Here is a 10596-nt window from a genome sequence, read left to right on the forward strand (position 1 = left end):
CGCACGGCGCGAGGGGCAGCTTGGCTAGTTGTTCGAGGCCGGATGGGTCGGGGGCTCAGGGCCGCCGAAACCCCCGGCGTTTCTGGAGATAAACGGGACTCTTGGAGCCAGGCTGGGAGAGCCCCTAGGCTGGAAGCTCGCTGAGGGCAGGGAACTTGTCTGCCAACTAATAGTAATATAATAATAATGGGATCTGTTAAGCGCTTTCTGGGCGAAGCTATTTGAAACGCTGGGGTAGGTACAAGCTAATCGGGTTGGACACACAGTCCCACGTGAGATTCACAGTCTTAATCCCCAGATGAGGGAACGGAGGCCCAGAGACTTGCCCAGGATCACACAGCAGACGTGTGGCGGAGCCGGGATTGGAACCCAGGTCCTTCTGACTCCCAGGTGCGGGCTCCAGCCACTGGGCCGTGGGCGGTCTTTCTGCCCTCTGGCACTTTGTCATCACGCCCTCTCCCAAGTCTTTAGCACGGTGCTCTGCCCGCAGGAAGCGGTCGGTAAGTACCGTTGATGACGAGAGCCTCCCGCCGGGGCCGGAGCTCCCAGCTGGGGTGGAGGAGCGTCCGGATGGAGGCCCACTGAGGCAGCCTCTTGTGGCGACGGCCTGGGGTTCGCGTGGGGCTGCCGGCCCAGGCCCCCTGGCCAGCCCCCGGCCGTGCCCATCCCAGGGCTCGCGCCCGTCGGGGCTAAAGCATGAGAAGCAGCATGGCTCAGTGGAAAGAGCCTGGGCTTCGGAGTCAGAGGTCATGGGTTCTAATCCTGGCTCCACCACTTGTCAGCTGGGTGACCTTGGGCAAGTCACTTCTCTGGGCCTCAGTGACCTCATCTGTAAAATGGGGATTAATAATAATAATAATAATAATGTTGGTATTTGTTAAGCGCTTACTATGTGCAGAGCACTGTTCTGAGCGCTGGGGTAGATACAGGGTCATCAGATTGTCCCACGTGAGACTCACAGTCTTCATCCCCATTTTGCAGATGAGGGAACGGAGGCCCAGAGAAGTGAAGTGACTTGCCCACGGGCCCACAGCTGACAGGTGGCAAAGCTGGGATTCGAACCCGTGACCTCCGACTCCCAAGCCCGGGCTCTTGCCACTGAGCCACGCTGCTTCTCTAAGAGATTGAGACTGGGAGCCCCAGGTGGGACAACCTGATTACCTTGTATCCCCCCCAGCGCTTAGAACAGTGCTTGGCACGGTAGTAAACGCTTAACAAATACTATTATTGTTATTATTTGTAAGCGCTTAACAAATACCATCATTATTATTAACAGGAGAAATTCCTTTGAGGTTTTCTCTCTCTCACACACAAATACACATATGATGATGTTAGTATTTGTTAGCATTTGTTAAGCGCACACATCCACCCCCACCCTCATTTCAATCCTAATATAAAATTCACAGGCTAGGAGTCAGAGGACCTGGGTTCTAAGCCACTTGCCTGCTTTATGACCTTGGGCGAGTCACTTCACTTCTTTGGGCCTCATCTGTAAAATGGGGATTTAAATGAGCCCTACGTGGCTCAGGGTCTGTGTCTGACCCAATTATCTTGTATCTACCCCAGCGCTTAATATGATGCTTGACGCATAGTACGCGCTTAATAAATACCACAGTTATTATTAGTGATATTAACCCCAGCTCTCCCACTTGTCTGCTCGTGTGACCTTGGGCAAGAAACTTCTCTTCTCTGTGCCTGGCACCTCACCTATAAAATGGGGATGAAAACCTGTGAGCCCTATGTGGGACACGGACCGTGTCCAACCTGAGTAGCTCCTATCCATCCCAGATCTTAGTACGGTGTCTGGAAAATAGGAAGCGCATAACAAATACCATTAAAAAAAAATGTAGATGAATAAGTGCAAAAGGCTATCTTTTGCTGCTTTATACTTGGAGTAAAAATGGAAGGAAACTAGAATTGTAGGATGGGGGTTGTCTTTCCAGCTTTAAAGTCTTACGGTAAGGAAAGTAAACCAGAGGTTCAGATGCCAAACCGGCAAACTGAAACCCCGTCGTCCGTGACCTCAGTTTCCTGAGAGAGCACGCTCGGCCGTAGCTTTGATTTCGAACCAACCGCCAAACCCGTTCCGGCTTTCTGCCGGCAGAACTTGGAATTCGAGGAGCTCTCCGACAGAGTCGTTCCGGAGCCCTTTTTACCGGGGCCTCGGACCACCCCGAAGCGTGTGGTTTTTAAGGAAATTCATCGGAGCGGGGGTCTAGACCGTATCTGTGGAAAAATCATCAGCGCAAGTCTGGTTCAAATGTCATCCCCCAGCTTCAGACTCCACTTGGTGTCCTCCTTCCTCCCGCCCCACTCGGAGGCTTTCTCGAACATCTTGAGAGAAAGAGACCTGGGTTCTGATCCCGGATCCTCCCCTCGTCTGCCGGGTGACCTTGGACAAATCACTCGACTTCTCCGGATCTCAGTTCCCTCACCTGGAAAATGGAGATTAAGAGCGTGAGCCAGGGACCGTATCCCACCTGATCAGCTTGTTAGAAAAGTGCTTGGCACTTAGTAAGCCCTTAACAAATACCATAATTAATAATTATTAGAAGAGCAAAGCGTGCGGGCTGGGTTGGAGTAGGGAGAGGGAAGTGGGGAACGAATGGCATGCCTTAAAGCCGGCAGTGAAGGGTTTCTGTTTGATAGGGAGATGGGAGGGCAACCACTGGAGATTTAATAATAATGATGGTGTATTTTAAGCGCTTACTGTGTGCCAAGCATTGTTCTAAGCCCTGGGGAAAATGCAAGGACATCAGGTTGTCCTACTTGGGGCTCACAGTCTTCACCCCCCTTTTCCAGATGAGGTCACTGAGACATAGAGAAGTGAAGTGACTTGTCCAAAGTCACCCAGCTGATCGGGGCGGAGCCGGGATTAGAACCCACAACCCCTGACTCCCAAGCCCGGGGCTCTTGCCACTGAGCCACGAGAGGGAGAAGATGGGTGACTTTTTTTGTTTGTTTCTAATGATCCGGGCAGCAGAGCGAAGTGTGGACTGGAGTGGGAAGAAGTAGGGAGGACAGAGAGGAAGCTATTGCGGGATTTAAGGCGGGATAGGCGAAGCGCTCGGAGCAGCGTGGTGACCGTTTGGATGGAGAGGAGAGGGGTGGAGTCCCGCGGCGTTCCCCCAAGGCCCAACCGACGGGGTTCGGTGACAGACTGACCCCGCGGGTCGAACGAGAGATGAGTCGAGGGGGACGCCGAGGTCACCCTGGGTCTGGGAGCCCCGGAGGAGGATGGCCTCGTCGACAGTCACGCGGTAGATTCCCGCGGAGGCTTTGACTACGGAGTCCCGTCCTTGGAAACGTTGTGCTCTTTGAAGATAGCCCCGATGGAACTTGAAAGCGGCCAAAGTTGGAAAGAAAAGAAACGTCTGATTCTAGAGGCCCCGGGGAAGGCCCTCGACTGTGTTTCCGGTCCCCCCCGTTTTCTCAGAAGCAGCGGAGTTTAGAGAAGAGAGCGCTCGTTTGGGATTCGAGCGCTCGCTGTAATAATAACGAAGTACCTGGGGAAAGTACACTGTAATAGAGCCGATAGAGGACGATCCCTGCCCGCCGAGAGCTTAGTCTGCAAGAGGAGTAATAATGTGGCACAGCACTAAGGGAGGCACTCAGCGGGAGGACGAGAACCTACCCGAAAAGTTATCATTATTATTTTTAATGGTATTTTTTGTTTGGGTTTTTTTTTGGTATCTGTTAAGCATTTCCTTTGTTCCAGGCACTATGCTAAGTGCCGGGGTAGATACGGGTTATTCAGGTGGGACACGCTCCATGTCTCACAGTCTTTTCACAGTCCCCATTTTCCAGATGAGGAAACCGAGGCCCAGAGAAGCGAAGCGACTCGCCCGAGGGCACCCCGCGGACGAGCGGCGGAGCCGAGGTCGGAACCCAGGTCTTTCTGACCCCCCAGGCCCAAGCTCTATCCCCCGGGCCGTCCTGCCTCCGTGGCGATTCCAGCGCCAGCTCCTCTTGCGGCCTCCTGCCCCTGCCGGGCGTGTCCCCGCCGGGATACGGGGCACGACGAGCGCGGTACACGGCGGCCCGCGCGCCACCGCCTGCCGAACCGCCCGACCGAGGGCCAGAGAACCGATGGTTCGGGCCCTGCCTCCCTGACCCGGCAGGAGGGGGCCTCGATAGCCACTGCTGTCTCTACCACCCATGTTAGCTTCTCTCTTTGTTTTCTTGCCATGCCCTCCGCCTAATAATGATAATAATAACTATCATTATTACAGTATTAGTTAAGCGCTTACTATGTGCCTGGCACCGTTCTAAGCGTTGGGGTAGATAAAGCGCCGAGGGGAAGCAGCGTGGCGTAGTGGATAGGGCGTGGGCCTGGGAGTCAGAAGGTCAGGGGTTCTCATCCCAGCTCCACCACTTGTCTGCTGGGTGACCTTGGGCGAGTCAGTTCTCTGGGCCTCATTTACCTCCCTTGTAAAATGGGGATTAAAATTGTGAGTCCCGTGCGGGACAGGGGTTGTATCCAACCCAATTTGCTTGTATCCACCCCAGCGTTTAGTACAGCGCCCGGCACGCAGTAAGTGCTTAACAAATGCCATTTTCATAAGTAGTATTTTTTATATTATTATTATTGTTACAAGCTAGCCCCAGCAGACAGAAGCCAGTCTCCGCAGCCCCAGAGCCGGGTTCTTTTCCGTGGACCCATCGGCAGGCCGGGAGTGGGGCCCCGTTGGCCGGTGGGCACTGCGGAACCATCTGGATCTCGATCATTTCCACGGTTACGGGCCCCAAAGTAGGCAGGACGCGTGGTGTCGAGCCAGTAGTTGCGCGAAAAACGTCACCGTGACCTCTCCCCCAAAAGTAACGTCGGCGGAGGACGTGGAATGAGAAAGAAATGAAAATCGGAGCGGTGTTAATTCGGAAACTGGAGGGAGGGACCCTTGGTGATGATTCCGTGATGGCGGCTTCCTCCATCCTAGATGGGTCTGAGGGCCAGCACTCACCCTTTCAGCGCACATCATTTCATTCTCCGGTCTATGGACCCGCTGAATTTCGAATCCGAAGGCACCTCTCTAGTGTTCAGGCTGCGTAGCATCTGCTGAGTTTGGGGAGAATTTTAAGATTCAGCCTAGAAAGTTTCAGTCGAGGATGCCAGTTGGAAGGGGCACTTCAGATCATATCCGGACCCTTAAATATCCAGGAGCTTGAACATCAATCGGGAATTTATGGAGCGCTCACTCTGTGCAGGGCACTGAACTGAACACTTGGAAGAATCCAGTGGATTTTGGTCACCATGGTTCCCGCCCCTAAGGACCTTACAGTCTACTGGGGGAGACGGACATTAAAAACAGACAACGACTATTACGCATGTTTTTTTGGTCTTACAGAAATCAGTAGATGTAGTGTAATTGAGGGTAATGGGTTTGGACCTTCTGATCACTGATTAAACTGAAGCGTATTTCCATGACAATCTGTGCTGTCACTGGTCTCGCACTTATTTTGCCCCCAGATCGAAAAGTGCTGCTCTTGTGAAGTTAGATGAGCATGTGTGTGTGAGAGAGAGAAAGATAGAGATATGTGCAAATAGGCCTCTATATATCAATAGTCTATACTGAGCGCTTACTGTGTGCAGAGCACCGTACTGAGCCCTTGGGAGAGTACAGTTCAGCAGAGCGGGCAGACGGGTTCTCTGCCCCCAGCGAGCTGACCGTCTCGAGGGCGGGAGAGACGATAATATAGAAGTACGGATGTGGACATAAACGCCGTGGGGCTCAGGGCGGGGTCGATACCGAGTGCCCGGAGGGGTCGGGTCCAGATGCAGAGGCGACGTCGAAGGGAGAGGGTGTTGGAAAAGAGGGCTTTGCCGCGAAAAGTTCCTTGGGGGAGATGTGACCCTAACAAGGTTTTGGAAGTGGGAAAATGTAATACCCGAATGCCCTTCGGCGTAAGAGAAAAATCCTTGAACTGCAGAGTAGGAATTGGGTTAGGAAGTTTGAAAAACACAAAGACATCGAGTTCCCTTCGTGGAAAACAACCTTTTTTGTAGAAGAAGAAAAAAAAAAAATCAGAGTATCATTGCTTCCACAGTTATCACCAGAGTGTTGAATGGAAGGGAGCACAAGAAAATAAGTAGTGCGCTAATCTGACGCATCGGCGTGCCCAAAATTCACCAGTCGGTGGGTGTGTGACTGAAAATTCCCAGGGGCCGTGTTTTGTCCGCCCACTCTGAACTGTCCTCTCCCGGCCGCGGAGTCGGACAGTATCCTGCACTTAATAAGCACACGATAAAAAGCGGAAGTCCCTGGGTTCTAATTCCGGCTCTGCCGTTCGTCTGCTGTGTGGCCTCAGGCAAGTCGCTTCATTTCTGTGGGCCTCAGTTACCTCATCTGAAAAATGGGATTAAGACTGTGAGCCCCACGTGGGACAGGGACTGTGTCCAACCCAATTATCTAGTGACTTTCCCAGCACTTTAGTACAGTGCCTGGCACATAGTAAGGGCTTAACAAATACCATACCCATTATTATCATCATCATTCTTATTAATAGGGACAGTAAATGCCACTTGTCAGCTGTGTGACTGTGGGCAAGTCACTTAACTTCTCTGTGCCTCAGTTACCTCATCTGTAAAATGGGGATTAAGACTGTGAGCCCCACGTGGGACAACCTGATTCCCGTGTCTACCTCAGCGCTTAGCACAGTGCTCTGCACATAGTAAGCGCTTAGCAAATACCAACATTATTATAACGATAATAATAACCACTGATAATCTCAATACAAATTCTGCAGATTAATGAGGTCTGACCAGAAGACCGAGAAAAACCACATTCTTAAATTTGGGCCGAAAGTTAACCCAACAGAAGTATCTCTTTGGAGAATGGTCTGTTATATTGTTCTCCTGTACTCTACCAAGCGCTTAGTACGGTGCTCTGCACACAGTAGGTGCTCCTTAAATACGTTTGATTGATGGATATATAGGAGTGTGTGTAGATTTGTTTCTGGGATAGGGGCTTGGCAAATTGATCTGCGGCTCTAAGATCGACTAATGAATCGACGGTATTCACGGAGCGAATACCGAGTGCAGAGTGAGATGTTAACGCGTGGAAATAAGCCTCTAGGTTGGTTTTTATTGGCTCTAATCAACTCTTTTCTGCCTTTTAGGGTGTGGACGACGCTTTCTACACATTAGTTCGAGAAATCCGGAAACATAAAGAGAAGATGAGCAAAGATGGCAAAAAGAAGAAAAAGAAGTCCAAGACAAAGTGTATAATTATGTAAATACAATTTGTACTTTTTTTCTTCAGGTCTCCTTAAGTAAAAATGATCCCTTTTTGTACATTACACTAAATTATTAGCATTCGTTTTTAGCATTACTTAATTTCCTTTCTGCTTCATGGAACCTGTTTAGCTTTTTCTGAATGCTTATTTGAAAATGACAGTGGAAAATCTATTCCTTTCAAGTGCCAGTATTTTCTGAGTGTCGGTTCTTGAACTAGCAATGCCTGTGAAAACGAAATGGAATACCTGAGACTTTCTCTTGGGAATTTTTTTTTTTCCCTTTCCCTTTTTTTTTTCGTGGTGCATGCCCCGTTGCTGATTCTCTATCTTTCTTACCAGTTGTGAAGTTGGGTGTATAAACTGATGGAGTTAGCCCCCTATGAATTCTCCATCGACCTCTTGCTGTACTTCATCGGTTCAGATAAATGGATTGGTTCGGAAAAAAAAAAAATGGTGCGGTCGAGACTTCCGTGTTTGTTTTCTGGGGTTCGTTTGAGATCGGACGGCAGTATCGAGAGACGACCGGAAACTCTTGTCTTCCCACAGACTTGCCTCTAGATACCTAGTCCTGTCGAGTTCAGATCAACTTTTAATGACTGTAAAATGATAATTTCTTCGAGAGGGCTTCCCCTCCCGCCACCGCAATTTTGTTATGCTCCTTCCTTGAAAAACCAAAAAACCCTCTATTTTTTCTATAAAAAGAGAAACCTTTTTTTTTAAAAAAAAAAAGGACAAGAAGCCAAGAAAACGAATGACGGCCGAGATGAATAGCGTGTAGACCTTTTGAAGACTCCCAGGAGGCTTAGCTCTTTAAAAGCAGATCCAGTGTGGCAGTGTGGTTTTAGAGGGCCGCACTTCGCGGACTGTGGACCGGATCGGCCAAGGGTCCGGTCGGAGGCGGCCGAGCCTTTTAGCGACGCCACGTGGGTGCGTCGGAATCGAGTTACAACCTCGGGTGCTTCGAGTGGCTCAAAGGAGCCTGAAACATTTCCGACGCTAGAGACCTCACAGTCAAGGGTTTCGGTTCTAGCGTGTGGTAAATATTAACGATAAAGCAAAGTAGTTGATCTCAGAGTCTTGAGCTGAATGAACTAATCTTTAACCGTTTTAAACACTCTTTTAGGGGAAAACTTCAGCCTTTTTCACTTCTCCCTAATCACTCGCATCACCGAGTTAAAGCACCAGAAACATCGTCTCAACTCCTCCCTCTCTCTCCCTTCTCCATCTCTCTCCCTCCTTCCTCCCCTCACCCCCTCGTATCAAGGATATAGTCTATTTCCTTCAGCAAACTGGAAGGATATCATTTGCTCTAAAAACCAGTAGTGTCTCAAAAGGGATTTATTTGTTCACAACCCTGTTTTTAATCAAATTTGCCCTTTAGCTCTGCAGTCCATCTCTGAGGTTCAAAAACGGCGAATTTAGCCCCTGCGTATACTAACGTGTCTTAAGCTAACGTTTTGCGTTACCGTGGGTCGGCAGTAATAATGAGTGAGTTTCACCCACGTGAAAATTAACCGACACAGCCGCGCCCCCCCCCGACCCCGAGCAGTCCCCCCGCGTCCGTCGGTCAATCTTTACTCTTCCGATTCAGACGCGAGGAACGAGAAAACGATCCGGGTTCGGCCGCGTTGCGGCCAGGCAGCCACCCGCTACTTGCTAGAAAGCGGCGGAGGTTTCCAAAACGCCGCCCGCTACACTTGGAATTGGCGGAGCGTCGTGTAGAGGGCCGGCTCCTCCCGTCGCCACACGGCGGAAAGAGATGGCCGCACTCGAGCGTGGCGGAGGGAGAGAGAAAGGAATGGATGTCGGCCCTTGAATTTTTCTTTCTGTGGGTAGCCGAGTCGTTTCTCTTTAAATTTGAAAAGCGGCGGGGTCTCCAGACCGGTGGTTCTGCAGGGAGGGAGGACGAGAGAGGAAATGGTAGCCTGAAAGTTTCAGTCGGACCCTCCCGGGGACCGCGGTTCTGGCTAGAACACCGTCAGCGGGGCTTCTGGGGGCCGGCCGCCCCCCGGGTTCTAGGAAGAAGGAGCGTCCTAAGGGGAGAATTAACAAGACGGTCTCGGCCTCCGGGGCCGCCGCGCGTCTGGTGGTAGTTGGAATTGGAACAAGTAAAACGATGTCGAAAGATCTCGGTTGAGCGAGGCACACCCGGAGCCCGGCCGCCGGGGTGGAGTCGCGTCCGCGTCGTCCGATGGTCGTAGCGGTCGAGCGGCAGACGGCTCGGACCGCGGCGGTCTCGCCGCGTGGCGAGCTTCAGGACGAGCCCGTTCACGGCTCTCCTTTCTCTCCGGGCAACGCGGTCGAGTCACGGGACCACCCCATTTCATTCCCCCAGTTGGAGGAACGACGCCCCGCGGCAGCTTAACGACAACCGGCGGTCACCTTTAGAGCAGACGGAAATCGAGTTGTCGGTTTGGGGGGGGGGGGGGGCGGGGTTTAACCGCCCTGAGTTCGAATGCCGGCCGCTGGGGTTTCCCTCCGGAGAAATCCACAGGCACGGACGAGGCGTAGAGCAATTGTCGACCGGCCCGGGCCGGTGGGCGACCCGCGAGGTCGCCGTGAGTCTCAGCCCGGCCACGGGGAGTTTCGATGGTTTCGAGGAACGGAGGGTGTCGATTACGCTCACGGGACGTCCACTCCGGGCAAGGCGGCTCCCCGAAGCGACGGCGGGAGGCGGGGGGCCCCTCTGAAGACGGATCCGAAATGCCCTCATTCCACTGTCCTGCGTTTTCATGTTGAAAATACTTCTTGCTTTTTCTTTCCACTTTTGAGTGCCAACTTCTTACTACTTACTAGAACGATTTCTTAGTGAAACCTGTTTACCTGAATGTATTTTAACTATTTTTGTATAGCGTAAACGGAAACGTGCACATTTTGTACATTGTGTGCTCTTTTGGTTTCGTCGTCCGTGGGGCATACGCAGTGTGATCCAGTTCAACTCCACCATTCGGTCGTGCCGATTCGGGAACGTTGGTCACGCGCCGGATCTTCAGCCGTCAGCGACCGCCGTTTTCAGTAAAATTAACTTTTAAATGTGTTACTGGGAGTACGTGCTGTGAAGTGATCTGAAATCTGTCCTATTTTTGTCATGAACTCTACTGCTCCTACTTATCGTAATGTAATAAAATTAGTTATTGTGAATCTGACCACCATTTGCTTCTCCTCTTCCTAGGAATGTGGGGTCACCCGGCGGCGCGCACACTTGGCTCCTCTAATGCCAACCTCCTCACCGGGCCTCCGTCTCGCCCTCCGGCCACCGACCCCACGTCCCGCCTCTGGCCCGCACCGCCCTCCCTCCTCAAATCCCACACACAGTTCCTCTCCCCTCCTTCCTGATTAAAGGCCCGTCTCCTCCGAGAGGCC

At 51.7% G+C, this 10596-nt stretch overlaps 1 protein-coding gene across 2 annotated transcripts in view; it reads left to right on the forward strand.

Annotated features, from left to right (window-relative positions):
• Positions 1 to 10379, forward strand: part of KRAS (KRAS proto-oncogene, GTPase) — a 41207-nt gene extending 30828 nt beyond the window's left edge. The window contains exon 6 of one of the 2 annotated variants that reach the window (XM_029054637.2): positions 7117 to 7204. Coding sequence is in view for 1 of the 2 variants with exons in the window: in XM_029054640.2 (XP_028910473.1) it covers positions 7117 to 7233 (117 nt within the window). In the remaining variant the exon portion in view is untranslated. Of the gene's footprint in view, positions 1 to 7116 lie in introns of both variants that reach the window. The other variant, XM_029054640.2, reaches the window with a different exon arrangement.
• Positions 10380 to 10596: the final 217 nt, after the last annotated feature.

This window comes from Ornithorhynchus anatinus, chromosome 2, assembly GCF_004115215.2.
Source record: "Ornithorhynchus anatinus isolate Pmale09 chromosome 2, mOrnAna1.pri.v4, whole genome shotgun sequence".
NCBI classification, from domain to species: Eukaryota; Metazoa; Chordata; class Mammalia; order Monotremata; family Ornithorhynchidae; genus Ornithorhynchus; species Ornithorhynchus anatinus.